Consider the following 18,638-nt stretch of genomic DNA (forward strand, 5'->3'; position numbering starts at 1 on the left):
AATGAAATGCACTGGAGAGAAAAATTCTCTCTGCCTGTCCCGGTGATTTATGCCAGGTTTGGTGGTTGTTTTTTTTTTCCTGAAGTCCAGCTGTCCCAGATATGGAAATTAGGTTAATTACGTTTACCTCTAAATCCTCAGCCAGAGAATTAAATAAAACAAGGGCTTAATTCCTTCATCATTTTGCAGAGCCCTAGGGGTTTGCCTCAATTGGAGGCTTGGCAGGAGCGTGCCGAGTCGTGTTTCCTGCTGTTCGCTCTCCCTCTCCCTGCCTGCCATTCCCAGCTGGTGGGGACAGGGTCCCGCACACACCTGCCTGGATTTGTCCCTTTGAGCTCCCAGAGGTCGGTCCTTGCCAGGCACCCGCTCCTGCTGCCGTCCCCTGCCTGTGCCAACCCCAGAGACCCCCAGGCACAGCTCCGCTCCGGTGGTTGTGGCAACGCTGGTGCAAAACCACCCAACACAAACTTCCTCTTGCACTCTCACTGCGGAGCATTTCTAACTAATGGGTATTTATACTGTTGTAATGTGTCTGTTTGCTCTCTATCCCTCTAATCTCGCCTCACATTCATTTCATTAGCGATGTTTGTTTAGCTCTGGCTCTCCCACTAGAGGAGGTTGTGCTGGAACAAAGCCAGGGCACTTGGGATATTGCATTATGCAAATCAGCCTTTGAAATCTGGATAAAGCATATTAACAGGCTGCTGCTCCCCCTGCACCCCAATGTGGGGTGAAAGACCCCAGCAGAACAAATGTGCCTTCTCCAACGCACAACCCCCTCCGCGGGTGTGGAGCTGTGAGTACAGAGCTGCTTCACACATGCCGATGTTTGCAAGCCAGACCGGGGAGAAAGCATCCCAGAACCAGTCCTTTGTTCAGAAAATATCCCTTCGCTCTCTCCCTGCAAACAGAACTAGGCAGTCTAGACTAGTTATTAGTCTAAAAATATCGGGGCATTTTAAGTCTTTGAACAACAATAAAAAAAATTCGGTCATATGTTCAATGTGCAATGAAAGCAACCCGCATACCGACGGCCCTGGCAGCACCGGGCATTCGCACTGGGATTTAACCAGTGCTGATGCAGCCACAATACCGCGAGCAGACAGGAGCAGGTTTGTGCAAGCACACAGCCCTTCTCCGTCTGGCGACAAGGATGCCATGCTATGTAGTGACAGTGGTAACGTGGGGGCTACGACACTCTTCGCCTTCCCCCCTCAGTCTGCCTTGGGACTGGCTTGACCCATCAGCCCCGGCAAGGTGGGAATTTTACAGTCCAGGATAGTCATTTGAAATGCAAGTCCAGCAGCAACTGCTCTGCCTGGCCGGTTGCCTGCAGGAGCCCATCTGAGTAACCAAACATTAGCAGGAAGGAGAAGAAAGAGCACAAAAACCCCAGACAAGACAAGAGAGGCACAAATCACCCTGTTTTCTCAGCTTTAGCTCTGTGACTGCTGATCATGCCAGCTACAGAGGACTCACTGTTCATTTCATCTAACTTCAGCTATCTAAAACTGGGTATCACATTCCTTGGCTTGGTCCTCTCCATGTTCAGCAGCAAGAAACAGGTACCCCCAAGGACAACTCCCCATCCCATCTGTCTGGCAGTTATCTTCCAGAAATGCGTTCCCCTTCATGAAGGGAGCTCAGACCCTGCCCAAGATGCCCACTCTTTGGACAGAAATGGCTCATGAACCAAGCCTCTATTTTATGATCTGGAACTGAACCTAGCAGAGCACTGAGCAAGTACTTAATTTTCAATACATAAATAGCTTTTTTATTTCAACTAACCAGATCCTTAAAATGAAGCTATGTTTATTTGGATGAGGGCCTGTCTGAATTTCCTAATTCCCTGGCTCTGCAAACCCATGCACAGCACTCACTCTTGCTCATACCTCATACTCTTGGGACAATTTCAGGTTATCATTAGCTTTGAGATGCTCTGTGTGTTCAGCCAGCTCGGAAACGGGGATTGGTGGGTGGCTGAGCATACCTAAAAGACAAGACAGCAGGAAAAGAATCTCATTTAATAATAACTAAAATTCACAACCATTGCAACACTTTACAGGAAAGAAGAAACAAGGAAAGAAAAAAAATTACAATGTAAGATCTGCAATGAAAGTAGGGAGGTTAGAAGAGAAGAATTCAGGGCTCGAAATTGTGTCCTTGGAAGTAAAAAATAAAAATCAAGGAAATAAAAAAAAAAAACCAAAACAGTAAAATGAGAGTGTTTCCATGATGGCCCCATTTTCAATGTATAAATCAGAGCAAAACCAAAAGGAAAATCCAAAGAGCAGATGCATGTTAGCGATTCCAATAGTGGACTTAAAATGAGCAAACGCTGCCAGAGGAACCTACGCAGCAAATGTTACAGCACCCGCAATGATCATAAACAAACTCCAACACAAAACAAGGGAAGGGGCAGGGATCCAGCCAACCATGGTGATGTGGGGCAGGGGGAGGGAATGCAGATGGGGGGAAGCAGGGGAGGCTTTTCAGGAATTGTCCTTTGCACAACACTGGCTCTGTAAGCTTCTTGGTGAGCTCATGGATGCAGCGGTCTAGCCTTCACCGCTCCAAGAGTGCGACCAGGTATGGAAACGTCAAGCACTGGCTCCTCGTCCTCTCATGGCCGGTGGATGATGTTCCTTCTACAGCACAGCCCGCACATGGCCAGCGCGGCTCGGTCCTCGCCCTCCCTTTCCCACCTATGGGGCAGGCTGTACCGACCTCGTCGCAGTCTCTGCTGGGGAGGTCATTACCTCTTGTGATGGAGAGGCAAAAGATCCTCTTGCACCCTCTCAGTCTGGGGGATGGGAAACAATTTGCTGAGGAGACCGATGCCTCACGACCCTGGTTTACCTGCTGCCCTTGCAATTCTCACCAACACTTAGTTGTGCTCATATTGAGGCAGACAGAACTGCTAGGGAACAGACTCGATCTTCTCTGAGATGTACTGGTAGTGGGAGGGCCACGCTGCATCAGACTGAAGGCACATCTCAGCCTCGAATGGGGCTGAGCAGTGAAGGCAGACTGGGTTTTCAGTCTGAAGTGCGATTTGCACATCCTGCTCCGAAAGGGGCAGCTGGAGCTCTGGAAAAAGCAGGGATCCTTCCTGTCCTATCATCTCAAATAGCTACGCTACAAATCAAGGTGGAAAAGCGCTCCGTGCTTTGCTCATCTGCATTGGATCATGTTTTTCCAAAGGCTTCCCATGCTGTCTGCCAGCCGATCCCGCTACGAATGACAGCGGAGAGGCAAGGACAGCAGCATGCTGAGAAGCCCTGGGCAGTGCCCCCAATGAGAAGGACAGGAGTGGAGAAGAGATGGAAGCCAGGGAGAATTTCGAGCCCCGTGGGTGTTGGTGTGTGACAAAGCAGCAGCGGTGGCAGCAGCATGGTCAGATACTCGGAAAACTCAGCACAGAGATGGCAAAGCAAGCATGACATCCTCAGTTTTACAGTGACTTCTGGAGAGATGCTGCCTCCCCCAGGCCTGGGGACGGGACGAGTCTGCCACAGAGTGGGGACTTGAGCCACCACTCAAACAGGTTTCTCCTAAGCTAACTAGACATCTATTTTCAGCACAAGTAAGTCTGGCTGAAAATAGAAGTGGGGGTGGGAATAGACCAGAATAGCTCACAAAAATAACCCCCAAGTATTCTGGAGGGTGTGCTGGCTCCATTCTACTCTGTGAAGTATCAGGGCAGAAAGTCTCTCCCAGCTTACAGAGGAGAAGCTCCTAGTTAATCTTTTGCTGTCCTGTAGCCCACTGCACCTGAAGAAGGATTTTTCCTTTGCTTCCCATCCTGGACTGGAAGGAGGCTGCTGTCCACCCCAGTACCACAGCAACAAATGCAGACTGGGGGCATTTGGAGGAACTAGTCCCCTCTGATCGCATGGAATGGGAAGGCCACACTGGCTGAGATGCCAGAGATCAGAGACCAAACCAAGTTAATATTATAAACACCCTTCTCAGTGTCTGTCCTTCTGCCTCTGAAAGTAAGGGCTGAAGAGGGCAGCAAACATACCTTGAGCTGTAGCATTAGAGCAAAGCCAAACCCTACTCAGAACAACTTCTGGCAACTCAGTAAACCATCTCCATCCAGATCTCTGTAGGTCACCTCCTCACTGACTTCTTCCCCCCTGGGCTGGGAGGCAGCCGGGCAGCTTTCAGCCCAGCTGCCACCACCTGACTCTGCTGCAAAAAGCTAAAGATTATTTACTGAAGCGTGCTTAGAAACACAGTGCCGTAAATGAAATCCCAAATGATGAACACATAGGTTAAAAGGAAAAAAAAGCCACAATCAGAAACCCTGGTAATAATGAGCAAGCAAGAAAAAAAACCCAAAAACAACCCCCAAAAAACCAGATTCTCTTTGGCTTAGAAGTCACAGAGCAGTACGTGTCATTCCCTCGGAGCAAGTGGGCTGCATGGGAAAGGCCCACTGTGCCAATCTGGAATGAGAAGTCACATTCCCCTTGAAGGCATTTCACAAGTTTCCTTCACAAAAGCTCCGAGAAAAATCCTCAGTGTGACTGCCTCCTGAAAACCAGCTCTGTCTCTTTGCTGGGGAACATCCTGCCCCCACCTCCAACCCACTGTAAACAGACACTGGCTGAGAGCACATGGGAACTTGCCTTGTTTTGCTGCTGTTAAAGACAGGAATCTCCTTGTCGGATCGATTTCTAGGGCTCTTTATAATAAAAGAAGACCGGAAACCTCTGCAGCGATAAACACTTTCCTGGTCAAAATGCCAAGTGCATCAGGGTTCCCATTAAGATCCAGGAGGAGTTTGATATTAAACGAGCCAGGAGTGGTACTTCCTGGTGGTACCAGCCAGCACTGCTGTGTCAGCTGCAGCAGCTTCTCTTTCGTCTGCTTTAATTCAATAACTTATTTAGACATGAAGAGAAAAGGCTCGCAGGTTCCTCTGCTTAGCGGCCTCCTGGCTACCTGCGGGGCTGCCACCCAGGGAGACCTGCCGCAGCAGTGAGGGTGGCAGAGGGAGCGCTGCCGTGAGCTGAGGTTCAGCCAGGGATCAGTGTGGCTTGGAAAAATACACAAAACCCCTCTGTTACAACAAGGGGGGGGTGAGGGAAGGTGGCAGGTGGACTGGGACAGTATTGACAGGAGCGTTCAATACCAAAGAGACCAATATTTCGATTAAACTATTCAGAAAAATGTCCCAGCCCTCACATCTCTGAGCACAAGCAGCATCTGTGATTTTTCACGTCAGCTGAAACCTCACATCTACTTCCCTGCCCAGCATTTAAAAAAAAAAAAAAAAAAGAAAAAAAAGAAAGGAAAAAAAAAATCAAACCCACCCAGCAAAGCTGGGATCTTGGCTTCTAATGGGGATGAAGTCTTTTAGAGCCAGTCTCATCTAACATTTCAATCACTTGAATCTCTCTAATCTTATCACAAAAGACTTGATTCTCTGTGCACCAGCCAACTCGCCAGAAACGTCACCCTAACATCTGTTACATGGGCCAGAGCCCATTTATCCTTGCAAAATCACCACGGCTGGATGGCACTCCGCATGAAACGCAGGGGGTGTGGAGGACCGTGGAGAGGCCTCTGGTCTTTGTGCTCCTGGAACAAGTTGATGCCAAGGAACAGACACCTGCCACAGATGGGAAACGGCCCTTTTCCTCGTCTGACATGAAAAGGTGCCTGTGCAGCTCTTTCCAAAGAGAGGGGATCGTCAGCTGCAGCTCCGGTTTTCTCTTCCCCCACGTTACGAAGCAATGAACACAAAAACACAGGCACGCACACATACAATGCTCACACACCGGTGCACAAAAGATTGCTTTCTGCCCATGAATAAGTACGAGGGACATTGAGCCAAGCTTCAGAAATGAAACATCTTCGACAATAGGGAGAAAAGGAAGCCTTGAAACCCAGGTCTTTCTCCTGGGACAGCAAAAGAGACACAGAAGGACGGACAGTGTCCCACGCTGCTACCAGGGGCTCTATTCTTCTGCTGCTGCTACTACCCTCGTCTTGCAAAAGGCCTGTTATTTGATACTGTAAAACTGGAAGCGCAGTTCAGACAAACAGATGGCACAGAAAAGGGATGAGATGGGTAAACACCGCAGGAATACAGAGAATTCGGCAAAAAGAAATAATAATAACAGGAACGAAACAGAATTGGAAAGGAAAGCGACAGAAGAGAAAAAAATTATAATGGGGGGAAAAATGAAACCAACAGGAACAAAAACACACAGGAACTAACTTTCAAAGTCAAACTCAGGGTCACTGAGAGGGCTGCTCAGACCAGAATCTGCAGAAAACAGTAAAAAATAAATAAATAAAATATACACTTTTTTAAAAATTTCATGCTAATAAAAAAACCAAAAAACAACAAAAATCTAAAGAGGAAAAGAAAGTTATTTTTGTGCTGATTAGGCTAGGACAGGATATCTAAGATGTGCTACACTTTCCCCTCTCCGAGCTGCACAGATGCTCATGTACTCCCATTCCCACATCCTCCCTCTGTTTTGCTGCTGGGGACAGGATAGAGACTCTCTGCTTGCTGGACCCCAGGTCATCTGGCTGGAGAAGAGCCTACAGGCCCCCTTCTAAACCACAATATATTTAATTCAAATGGCTTTAATTCAGACAACACTTATGGAGTCTTCCCCTGCAAATTGCACCACAATCTCTCCATCATCACCAACACACTCCAAGCTCTGATTTTCCATCCATTTCCATTTTCACCCAACTGTCTGCAAAATTCTATGGGAGGCAGGTGACCAACTCTCCCAAATCCTTTAAAACCTTTTACTGCTTTACAAACTACATAGAATAAAGTAGCTAGATAAATACTTTGGCTAGATAAACTTAAAAAGAAAAGGTGACAGCATTTTTCTAAAGCTAGACCGGACAAAGCCAGGCAGTCTTTTGAGATCTGCAGACCTTTGCCTAGTAGAGCCTTAACGGCAGGTTTGCATGTCTTAGCTACCTTTTACAAGCTTCTTAGACCAGAATTCAGAGGTACAGCATGACCAGAACAGCAGCGTTATCGGAAGACAGACTCACTCATCTATTGATCACATTAACTGAAGCTTGGAAGTGCCCTTAGCTGACTCTGCTGTCCTGTGGGGACAGGGAGAAATACCCAGTAAGGGAACCACATGAAACAGCACTTCCAGCTGCTTCTTAGCACCCAGGCTAAGCTGGATGGCCACAACCTTTTATCTTTATTTTTATCTCAGCATAGGTTTCACGTGGGGGAGTGCAACTCTTTCTCTTGGGTCTCACACCACCACCTGGACCACCCAGAAGCCAACCTGAACACTCCCAAAGGGAGCTCCTGTTTGCAGCCAGTATGTAACACTGAGCCCAGAAAAATGCAAAGTGCTGCTGAGCTGCAGCTGGGGACACTCAAAAGATCTCAAACACCTTCAGACTCTACTGCAAGAGCACCACTAAGTAAGAGCTGATTTAGGGACCTAACTGCTGCTGAACTGCTCTACATTCAGTCCCTGCATGCTGGATTGAACCCACTTCCACTCCTCAGCTGAGACTCTAATGTTCCTAAGCATGGGCTGATACTAACAGGTTGTTCCTAACTCTTTTTGATATGAAACCCTCAGCTGAATGCTGCCTTTATGCTTCCCCAAAGATCCCTGCCCTCTGGGTACTTACTGACTTGCCAACCTCACCCTAAGAAAACTCAGACAACGCTAAGGACAGGACTGGGATGGGAAGGGGAAACAGGAGCTACAGAAACATTACTAACAAGCACAAAACAGCAAAAAAATACAAACAAACTGAAAACAACAGCCAGCCCCCCAAAAGCACAATAAATTCCCTTCCAAATCCTCAAGCACCAGGAACTCAGAGGCAGAGGTGCCTACCAGTGCGCAGGCACTGTTCGGCATCGCCAAGTGTCTGTCTGCGTGAGGACATGCCCGAGCCGGGCCGTGTCAGTGGTGGCTTGCAGAGGTGCCATGCAGGCAGCTTAGACATGCATGTGCATGGGGACACACGTGTACAGAAAAGAGGGTGCATCGAGCCTCTCTGCCCAGGAGTTAAGTGCAGTTACGCGCTAGCTCAGTGGCTGTTTGCAGCGATGGCGTCTGCACTAAGCGAGGAGACGCTGCCTCGTCTGCACGAAGCAACCAGCTGCCTTTCTCTCTCTGCACAACCCACAGGGCAGGCCTGGCTCCTAACTGGAGTGTTTTGGCATGTATGCAGAAAATGCCAGCTACAGATGTGGCTGGAGCACCACGTGCTGGGAAGCCTGCCACGCTTCATCTCCACCGCCCCTGGGGATCTCCCAGCGCGAGGCATGGTGCTGCGCAGCAGCACTGGTGGTCTGGCAAGCTCGGCACGGCCACGGCACTTGCAGCTGTGTACTTAGCCCAGAATGCACCAATTTAGCTGGGTATCCAGGAAAGACATTCTTCCTGCCTTGCTAGCGCTGGGTAGAGCCTGTGCAAGGTCCTTGAGGTTTCCCAACAAAGATTTCTTTCAGCAGTCTTGCTTAGCATAGACAAGGCTTGAGGTTCCTTGCTGCATCCTAGGTTAGCACTGGGTCTCAAAGGCAGCACTGCAGCAGCCTTCACGCAGGCAGGAAGGGGTAAGGGAAGGGCAGTTGCTCCACTGCTGCCTTCCCAGTGAGAAAGTCTGGTTAGCAGCCGGTTACCTGGAGTCTGGAAGTTGATGCGCCTCATTTCCACAGGGTCCTTAGGGTGGTGAGGGGTGATTTCAGCATTGTTCAGGAGGCATTTTGTCCGTGGCTCTGAATCTTTCCGTTTGCTTTAAAAAAAAACAACAAAAAAACAAACGAAAAAAACAAAAAGACAAAGCAGCTTAGCTTATGGGCCTTTTAGTCTTTTCAGCTACTCAGGCCATGTTCAGACCTGAACATAGCTACCACCAAAATCAGGGTCAGATGCAGCCAAGGATGCAAGTTACATAAAATGCGTTGGAAAAGGGATAAGGTTTGGAAGGTTTTGTCAGTGCTATATTTGATAGGTTTACAACAGCCCAGCAGCCCCTCAGCAGCTTTCCAACAAGTCTGGAAGTTCCCCCTTCGCACGGCAGAAGTACAGACAGGCAGCAAGGAGCAGCTGAGGTGCTGTGAACTTACACCTCAGCCTCCCTGCACAGACAAGCCTCCCCTGAACTCTGCAGAGCTCTGCAAGCAGAAACCTTCCAATTCTGGCCAAGCCATTTTCAGCCTGAAAGAACCAGAGCCAACATAATCATTTGGAAAAGTACAGAATCTCTTGGCTGTGACCTTGGATGTAAAGTACTGATATTGCTCTGTTGGCTTGTTTAGGAGATCTCAGTGCCTTGCTGCAGATAGGGAAGTCAGAGCAATGGTTTTCAACCTTTTTTGATCTGCAGAACCCTAAAAATCTGGGTTCAAAAAACAGCGTAGACACATCCTCTCCCACCACAGCTGTGCCTGCTGAGATCTGTCTCACCTTCTTGCCAGAAGCTGAAGCCCACTCCAACCTGCCAGCTGAGCTGCACATGTAAGTGCTTCCTAATATACTTTGCTCAAAATGGGTTAGGTTAGCTGAGGCAGTTGAAAAGTCTTTGCTGACCTGGCTCATTCTCACTGAAAAGAATTTGGAAGCAAAGCCCAGTGCTGATCTGAAGATGTGATAACCTCTGGCGAGGGAACAGTGACAAGCTGGTGGGAGCAGAGCTTCTCCAGCAGGCAGAGAATGTGTACCCACACCCTGAGGCTTGCAAATATTGCCCTAGCCCTTCTAGCAAGATGGCAGTAGAACTCCTCGCCTCTCCTGCTTGGGTTGCACAGAAGCCTCCAATAATATGCTTGCAGCAATAATGGCAATTACTTAGGCAGAGAGGAGGTTATTCAGTACATTTTTAGCTGTCTCTTAATGTCATTAATAGCTAGAAGAAGTGGCATGAGCCCTGCCAGCACTGCATGGGGCAGTATTTTGGAGTTACACCACTTTGCAATTTGGGAGTAGTTTATTTTTGCTGCAGTTCTGAAACTGCTGTTAATAGTTCATTGCCTAAACCCATCAGTTACTTCCAATGAAAGCTCTCCCAGCCTTGGAAATGGCTTGAAATAAGTCTGATTTTTGCAGTCATAAACAAACTCTGTTAGAAGTCCCTGGCTGATGGGGCAAGAACAGCTTTTGCAATGGGGCGAGGACAGCTCAGCTGGTGAGATTCTGCTTCCAGTATGCCAGCGGCTCAGGGACAGCCTGTATGGAGCAGTCAGACATGGAGAAAACCCGCTTTTACCTCTGACTGCAACACAAATGGGTGTTTCTCTGCTCCATTAACCCAACATTTTATGAGCCGTTTACTGTCACTGCTGCTCAGCTTGAGAAAGGGCCATTATATTTAGGAATGGACAATCAGGAAAAAGCTGGGCTTTCTTTGCTTTTTCTACCCCAGCTCAAACGTGGTCCCATGCTAATCTGACACAGGGTTTCTGTTAGGACAGATCTAACGGTAGGAACTGTACCAACAAAGCCCCATCACCACAGACAGTAAACACTACCTAACACACAGCAAGAAAGAACCTAAGTAAATGGCAAATCTGGTGCTCTTACCTGTCTGGCTTGCTGTCCAGGAAAGCAGTAAGTGGAGAGAAGACAAGACAAATGTCCAGGTTAGAAAGGACTTGCAGAGGAAAGGGGAAGCATTTGCTCAGCTCTAACCCTGGTAACACAGGTGGGAGGTAGGACCAGCAAAGATTACCCATTTAGATCAGTGCTAATGAACACCAACAAGGACCACCTGAGTCCCTGACCCCAGAGCACCTGTGTGTCTAGCAGCTTCACACATGCTGGGATGCAACAGACATGCCCATGTGCATAAGCAAACACACCTGTGCAGATGAAAGATGGAGCAGGGTTAAGAGAGCTCCTCCATCCTGGGTACTAGATGTCCCAGCTAAGGACGCCCCTGCGCTGGCCATAGTTGCCATCCTGCCCCTTTTCTTGATCTGTTTTGCTCAGCATCTGCTTCCCCTCCTGTCCTCTTTCACTGCACAGTGTGGCCTGTGTGTGCTCAAAGGGCCACCATTCCCATGCATGTGCCATGAGCTGCTCAGAAAGCCAAGGAAAAGGGAGAGATTTCCAGGGGTTGTTCCCTCCTCTCTCCTGCAGACTCACATTACACCCTTACTGCTGCTGCTCTTGTGCCCCAACTCCAGCTGAAAACTAGTTTGGGAACAATGGAGGTCTCTGCTGATCCACAGCACAAAGGTGCTTTCTCTGCATCACCCCTGCTGTGCACAGACACACACACAGAGAACACAGGAAGGCGAGCCCGAGGCTGCGAGCAGCTCTTCTCGGGGAGACAGGCAAGAGACCTGACAAACTCATTGCACACATGCCACAACAGACTGTCTACAGACAAGCACAGCTTTACTGAGAGTGCTGTGGGGTAGACTCTGAAGCAGCAAGTCCCTGCAACCCACTGCTAATCTCTCCTGTGCCTGTCAGACCCTTCCACTTCAGCATTTGTGCCTTGGGACTCCTCTCTGTGGTGCTGGTGAAAGGATTTGCCCATAGCTGACAACTATAGGACCAAGGAGGAAATTCCCTTTAGGGGCTAGAGCTGGGGTCATTCAGAATGGTCACAGATCTGGGCAAGAAGCATCTCTTACTTTTTGTAGAGTAGAATGGCAATGACAATGCAGATGATGAACACCACGGCCAGGACGGGACCGATGACCCAGATCAGCCCTTCCTCTCCATCAATGATAGGCTGTGGATCAGGATTGTCCAGCTGGATGGGGTCGGAGAACGGGCTAGCAGCAAAAGTCTGGAAGACATGAAAGATTGTGGAACGCAGTTCAGAGATGGAACGGGGACTGAAAACAATGGGCAAGTACACAGTATTCCACAAGAGAAATTGCTAGAGAGGATGTGAGCTCTCCGCAGCACAAACCAAATAGTAACAGAGAAAATGCCGTCTTCAACCTATAGAAAAAACTCTTGTCTGTGAGCATCCACGTGACAGGTATCTTCGTCCTCCCATGCTCCAGGCAAGACAGACCATTGAAAGATCACATTCACATGAAGTTGTAGACTGCCTTGTGCCTATGGTTCACCTAATCTTGGAGCCGGCAAGGTGCTTTTAGAAAATCAATTGACTATGCCTCTGTTCCACCACATCCCTGAGCCCTCTCCACTGCCACACACACAACACTTTCCAAGCTCTCATGTAAGCATCTGGATTTTGACAGTCAGATGGGATTACAGAGAAAGAGGGAAAGGATTGAAACAAGAATTAACGCTTAGAAACAGTCTGGTCTGGTGACTGGAAAAACCCAACCCTTACAATTAAATATAAATTAATAAAATGCAGTATGTCTCCTCTGCTCCCTCTGCAGTGGGCTGGGCTCTTGAGGAGAATCAGAAGCACATTCAAACCCATCAGAGTCCTAACTAATGGGCTTTGCCTGCTTGTTCTCATGAGTGCTACAATCTACCTACCCGAGGAAGGATGCATTCCCATCTTACGTAGAAACAACAGAAACTAAAATACACAGAGGAGAACCGGCACGGCATGTTTCGAGTGAAAAGTCTGGGACAGAACAAGAACAGGAGATCTGGGCTCTGGTCCTTGAACTCTACCAGCTCTCAGCAAGACTGAAATACCACTACATACTTGGGAGCTGCTGTGAATCCAGGCTGTTGTGAGTGAGTATGCAGTACCTTGTTCTAAAGCAGAAATTACCACAAGCTGCAGTAATCCGATTGAGAAACCCATTCAGAAGCGTGTCAGCCTAATCCTTTAATATCAAATACACAACTAAATATTTATTTGGGAAAAAACCCTCTGAAAACCCTTAATTTCAAATAGCTCCCTGCTACAACTCCATAGGGGGATTTAAAAACAACAAAGTATTAGACTGCTTCCTATTGTGCATGAGGGAGGAGGCAGGTAAATATTAAAACAGTTGTTTTCATAAAGCCAAACACAGCACCACTGAAATCAGCAGAGGTGCTGAAGTGGTAGAAAGCACATGTAGTTTTCCATAAAAAAAATGCTCCCCTCTCTGCTTGGTCCTTAGTAATCACCAGGGTGTGTGACATGCTGCTCTCAAAGCAGGATGTCTAGGGTCATTGCTCTAAGGAATGAAAGGACAGCCTTTACAAGAAATTACTCTTTGTAAAGGGGTTTGACCTAAGGAACTCTGAACTCGAGTGTAGTCCTGAGCGGATAGTTCAGTACTCCCTATTCTAGACTCAAATCTGGAGCAACAAGTGTAGCAAGTCCTGCCTAGGAAGACTGGCAAAATGCAGAAGCAGTGCACAAATGCTTGCATCATTAGCCTGTCTGCTTGGAAGAGCACATTTGCTGCATGCAGACACAAGCATAAACAGCTCCAATAGCCACATGCAAAAGTTCCAGAGCTGGACTGGAAGGTCTTTACAAATTAAAAACCTCAAGCTCTGGCATCTGGTGGGAGAGAGTTACGGAGAATGCCAGGAGGGCACCAGGACTGCTGGCAGCTCACAAGGGAGCAGTTGCTGTCTCTGGTCTGTAATGGGGACAGAGGGGCACAAGCATCTGAAGAAGGCAAGAGAAAGCAGGCAGCACTTACAGCCTCGGGTTCCTGGAGCACTGCCAGGATGAAGATGACGTATTTCTGCCCTGGCTCTAGGGCTCTGTTCTCGAAGTTGTCGTAGTGCTTCATGTCCCCCAAGATGAAGTGGGAGGGGAGGGAGCGAAAACGGGCAGCAATGTAGGGCTTGGGGAAGTCCAGCTGTCGGGAGTGACGCAGACTTCGGCGTCGGAGCCTGGCAATGTCCTGAACGAGCTGGAGGAAGCAAAGGAACACTCTTCAGCCCTGATGCCTTCAGCACCATCAAGGAAGCAGGAAGGAAGGAGAGCCAAACCATCCCACTCAGACTGGCCACACCTTAGCTACTCAGAACGTGGAGCACAGATATCCCAAAACCACCCTTCCCAGGCTCTCACATCACCATCCCATCCATTACAGCTGTTTGCTCTCTCCCTACAGCTGGCTTCAGTTTCACCCACACTCACCTCCTCTAGGTCCATCTCCTCGGGGCTGCCCAAGGGGTTGAGGAACTGTCCTCCTCGGGACTTCCTTAGAGGCACCACCACAATGTAGTAAGCCCTAAGAGTTGGGAATAATCAGAATAAATAGAAGGAATTAATCTCCTTCTATAAGCCGCAGAAGAGAGTGCACAAACTGATGCAGAAGGCTAGGTTTGCCCAAACAGCCCCACTGGCCCAACCCAGCAAACCCCTTACTTTTAATTTAGCACAGTTGTTATTGCTGCTCCTGGAGCAAGCTTGGATTCAGTGGCAACCCCGTATGACATGTTTCTTTATTTACTCCCTTTGCATTTTGGCATCCCCTGTTAGCTCTGGGAAGTGGCTCCAAAAGACAACAGTCAGGCAAGGCTGAAAATGCAGGGAACACAGCCCCTGCCACTGCCCCTGCGGGTTTCTACTGTGGACTCCAGCCATCAGGGCTGACCCCTGCAACATAAACTGAGCACCCCGCATCTGCAGTTTAACAGAAACCTACTGGACAGGCACAGAGCTCTTCACATCTGGGAGAATCACCACCACGTTGCCATCAGCATCAGGCTTATGGGTCACCTCTGGCTTCTTTGATAACATGTCAGCAGCGGTCCAGGCAGCGACGTTCTGCTGCAAGCCACCCATGCTATTGCCCCGGTTCATAAGAACAAAATTGTAGAACGTGCGGGGCTTCAGGTTGGTGATGAGTTTCTTGGTGGTGCGGCCGTCCACATCGACATTCAGCCCGTTGTACTGGATCTGTGGGAGGCGAAGAGGCAGCAAAGTTGGAGAGAACATGGGGCACTCAGTTCTGCCATGCTCCGCCCAGCTCTGCCAGAGCTGGAGCAAACACAGGAATAGGAGGCATTTGAGTGGGAAGCTGTCTGTATCTCGTGCTCACTGCACAAGAGGGTCCCCAAGCATAAGGCAAATGCAAGACAAAGCCTTGAGACTTCTCTGGGAAGAGAAATTTTTATCTGGAAATGGGAAAACTGTAGTAACTTGCCTAGGGAGGCAGTGATTTGGTAACAGAGGTGGGAATGCAACCGAACAGCCCTGATTTTCAGCCCACCTCCTTGATGTAGTGATTAATCATTAGCTGCCCATATCTGAGGAAAGAATCCAGAATTCCTGCCTCTTACAACCTCTTATTCAAACCAACAGACAAGACTCCCAGGAAACCAGGAAGAAACACAGTTCTGACTCCTCCATTCCACTTGCCTTGTATGGGGTGGGAGAGTTGTAATTCTCAGGAAACTCCCAGCTCAAAAGGACAGATGTCTTTGTCACCATCTTCACCTTGAAGTTTTTGGGCAAAACTGCTGAGAGAAAAGTGAGGAGGAAGGGGAGAAAGGAGAAGAAAAGGCAGCAGAGGGAAGGAAGAGCAAGAAAGAGAAGGAAGAGAACGTCAGGCACTGGGAAAAGGGCCTGCCAGTCTGGGTCTGGCTGCCGCTGCAGGAATGTTCCCTCCTCCACGCTTTGCTTGAGTTTTGCTAAGGTCCATCTCCCAGTGCTCCCTGTCCCCAAGCCTAACCCCAGGGAGGGGTGAAGGAGGGTGCGTGGCTTTGCCCACACACTCATGGGTCTGGGTGGCTGCTGCAGGAACGAGGTGCTGGCTTTCTGAGCATGCTCAGGTGAGGAAACCCATCCCAGGTCACGTTTTGAGGTTTTTTCATTTTTCTGTTTTCTTTTGGCTGTTTGCAAAAGCTGAAGAAAATGCTCTTCCCACCTGTATAGCGACTGGCCCCCCACTTCAGGTGCCAGTGAAAGAAGGGTGTCCGGACTTAACTTAGAAGAAAGTGGTAAAAGGGACTTACCTGGCACAAGGCAGAGAGGAGCTGAGGGACTGAGTGTGAAACCAGAGTGCTTTGCATTTACTCACGAGCCTGGCTGAGCCTGGCTTGACCTCTCCAGCTCTCTGCCTCCTGGCACCAGCCCCGGTTACAAGGAGAGAGAGGGAGGAGAAACCGGTAAGTCCTACCTTGATCCAGCTGGAACGTCCGATACTGGACGGTTGGGCTGTACGGCCCAGGGCCTTTACTGGTGTGAGCACGGATTTTAACATCATAGGCGGTGTTGGGTTTGAGGCCGTTGAGGGTGTAAGAGTTCTCTGGGGAGGGGGGCAGGTCTTTTTCCAGTGGGTTGCCGGGAGAACCGGCTTCCCGGTAGGCCACGGTGTATTTGACGATGGCTCCATTCCTCTCAGCCAGCACGGGGGGGAGCCAGCCAAACTGGACCGACATGGAAGTGATGTTGCTCGCCTCGAGGATTTGGGGGTAACCCTTGGGGATGTCTTCAGGGGTGGTGAGTTCCTGCACAGCTTCCTCCCCAAAGCCAGCCCGGCTTTTCACGGCCAGCTTGAAAACATACGTGGCGCCCTTGTGGATGCTGGGAGCGGTGTACTTATCCTCCAGGGCCGTGAACTCCAAGGTAGCCAGGGGGTCGACATCCTTGCGGCCAAACTGGAGCCGGTAGCCCATCACCTGGCCTTCCGCATCCAATGGAGGCTCCCATTTCACCAGAAGAGTGTTCTCCTCTGTCTGGTGCACAGACAGGATGGGCTTCCCTGGGACTGGGAGAGAAGAGAGACACCTTCAGTCAAATGTGGGACAGGGTGGCTGGTGAGGAGATGCAGAGACTCTAAAGCTGCAGCAACAGGTTCCTCAAAGCAGCGGCAAGGTTTCAGCTCGACTCTGTGTACTTTAGTGTATCCCCTTGTAAACCAAGCTGCTGCTACCCACCCGCAGTGCAAGTGGATGGTCTCTATCAAGTTTAGGAAATGAAGTGCATTGCCAGCGTGCCAGCTGCGAGGTACTGACACGTTTCTGGATTTCTTTTTTTCCCTTTCCTCAGGATGGAAAGGTGTGCACAGCTCCTCCCTTATCCCTGGACCACATACCCTCCCACAGCTGGGAAGAACAAACTCAGGAGTCCTGACTCCCAGCCTCCTGTCCTAATCACCTGAGCAGATTGCTTCCCAGGGCAGGGAAGAACAAACGCTGGAGTCCCCCAAACTCCCGTCCCCTCTCTCTCTCCATTACACAGCACAACTCATGCAGAAAGAGACTGGAACAGATTGGCTCAGGCTGGGAAGTCCAGAGCAGCTGAGGGTGAAGTAATGAAGGATGGGAAAGGAAGTCTGGGCAGCCCGAGGTCCTGAGCAGCAGGCACAAGGCCAGCTAAGCGAGTCTGGCAGGCATCTGATCACCCAGTTGGGTACAGAAAGAAGGAAGCACACAGAGAGTGGAAACAGAGCCCAAAATCTGTGCGAGGCAGAGGGTAGGGAGAATTGCTGCTTACTCTGTGCAGTTTCTCTCCTCTGGAGGAAGGGAAAAGACAGCTGAATGTCGGTGTGTTTCTAGTTAGCTCCCTCCTTAACACGTCAGTTAGTTCCTCCACATTTGGGGGGATATTGCAGGAGCTCAGCAATGCTGTGCCTCTGTCTAATGAGCCCTGGCACTGCCCGACTGCTAAGCAAGCCCACAGCCACAGTTAAATGACACATGTAGGCCCAGAGGTTCCTGAAGCTGGAGAAACCAGAGCATTAATTCCAGCAGCTCACGCGTCATTTACACTCAACTCCACTATTACAGATCTAATTTCCTTCTCTCCGCCTTGGTATTTCTTCTGGTTGAACAGGAGGAGGAGAGAGAATGGAGTTTGGAGAGATCCCGGCCCACTCTCGCAGCATGAGTCTGACCGAGGGTCGGCAGGTTGGAAAGCTGTAGTGCGGCTAACGAAGCGAGCAGGAGGGAGCCTGCAAGGAAGGATGCTGCCTGTATCAGGGATCCTGGCAGAGCCAAACTGGGGAAACCACTCTGCCTGCTGCATCGACTGACAACTGAACATGGGGATGAGGGGTTGTCTCTGAAACAAATGCTTTATTCATTTCAAATTGCCAAAGAATGGCTAGGGAACAGTGCTGGGAAAGCCTCCCTTGGAAATGCCTAAGAAACACATTAAAGAGAAAAACAATGCCATTACCTTTATGTTTCGTTTTTTGTCACAAATGTTACTATAATCAGCTGAGCTTGAAAATATTACATTTGCACAACAAATATTGTTTAGAACAAAGGTGAGAAGAAAGTGTGGGGTGGGGGGAAGTGTTTTATTTTGCAATCGGTTTGGACAGTAAAGGAGAAAATTGGATGTATTACCGTATTTAAATTCAGCCCCTAGCCCTGAATGATAAAGAAAGAAATCTCTCCTCTCAGAAGGTATATTGACTCAACACTGCAAGGAAGATAAGAATGTTACAGAGCCATTTGAAAGATTTTTTTTAAAAAAATAGCTATTTCAAGTTGGGGGAAATTGAGTTTTGGGTAATAGCTGCTGTGCTGGAGAAAACATCCCTCTGTGACTGATCACCTGCACTGCAAATCCTAATGGGGAGAGATGAGGGAGGGTGACAAGAGAGAGTGACAAGGGAGGGAGGCAGAGAGAAAGGCTCCAGGAGAGAAATCAAAACGGTAGAGAGCCTCGGGAAGAAGGAAATGAGAGGAGAGAACCAGGGAGCTAGTGAGAAGAAACATGGGCAAAGCCGGAGCGGGAAGGAGAAGAGGGCGAGTGAAGGAAAAGGCTTCTGACAGCGCACTGACACTACAAGGTGTGAGGACAGCAGCCTG

At 49.2% G+C, this 18,638-nt stretch overlaps 1 protein-coding gene across 8 annotated transcripts in view; it reads right to left on the reverse strand.

Moving 5' to 3' along the window:
• PTPRS (protein tyrosine phosphatase receptor type S) overlaps positions 1-18,638 on the reverse strand; it is a 164,460-nt gene that overhangs the window by 14,179 nt on the left and 131,643 nt on the right. For 4 of the 8 annotated variants that reach the window (XM_069790294.1, XM_069790291.1, XM_069790293.1 and 1 more), the window contains 9 exons: positions 15,995-16,585; positions 15,235-15,332; positions 14,519-14,772; positions 14,008-14,101; positions 13,562-13,777; positions 11,615-11,772; positions 8,654-8,766; positions 6,236-6,283; positions 1,893-1,990 (listed from right to left, as the gene is read on the reverse strand). In XM_069790294.1, the coding sequence (XP_069646395.1) occupies positions 1,893-1,990; positions 6,236-6,283; positions 8,654-8,766; positions 11,615-11,772; positions 13,562-13,777; positions 14,008-14,101; positions 14,519-14,772; positions 15,235-15,332; positions 15,995-16,585 (1,670 nt within the window). The remainder of the gene's footprint in view (positions 1-1,892; positions 1,991-6,235; positions 6,284-8,653; positions 8,767-11,614; positions 11,773-13,561; positions 13,778-14,007; positions 14,102-14,518; positions 14,773-15,234; positions 15,333-15,994; positions 16,586-18,638) is intronic. The other 4 variants (XM_069790296.1, XM_069790295.1, XM_069790297.1 and 1 more) reach the window with 3 other exon arrangements.

The sequence above is a fragment of the Haliaeetus albicilla genome, chromosome 8 (genome assembly GCF_947461875.1).
Source record: "Haliaeetus albicilla chromosome 8, bHalAlb1.1, whole genome shotgun sequence".
Classification (NCBI taxonomy): domain Eukaryota; kingdom Metazoa; phylum Chordata; class Aves; order Accipitriformes; family Accipitridae; genus Haliaeetus; species Haliaeetus albicilla.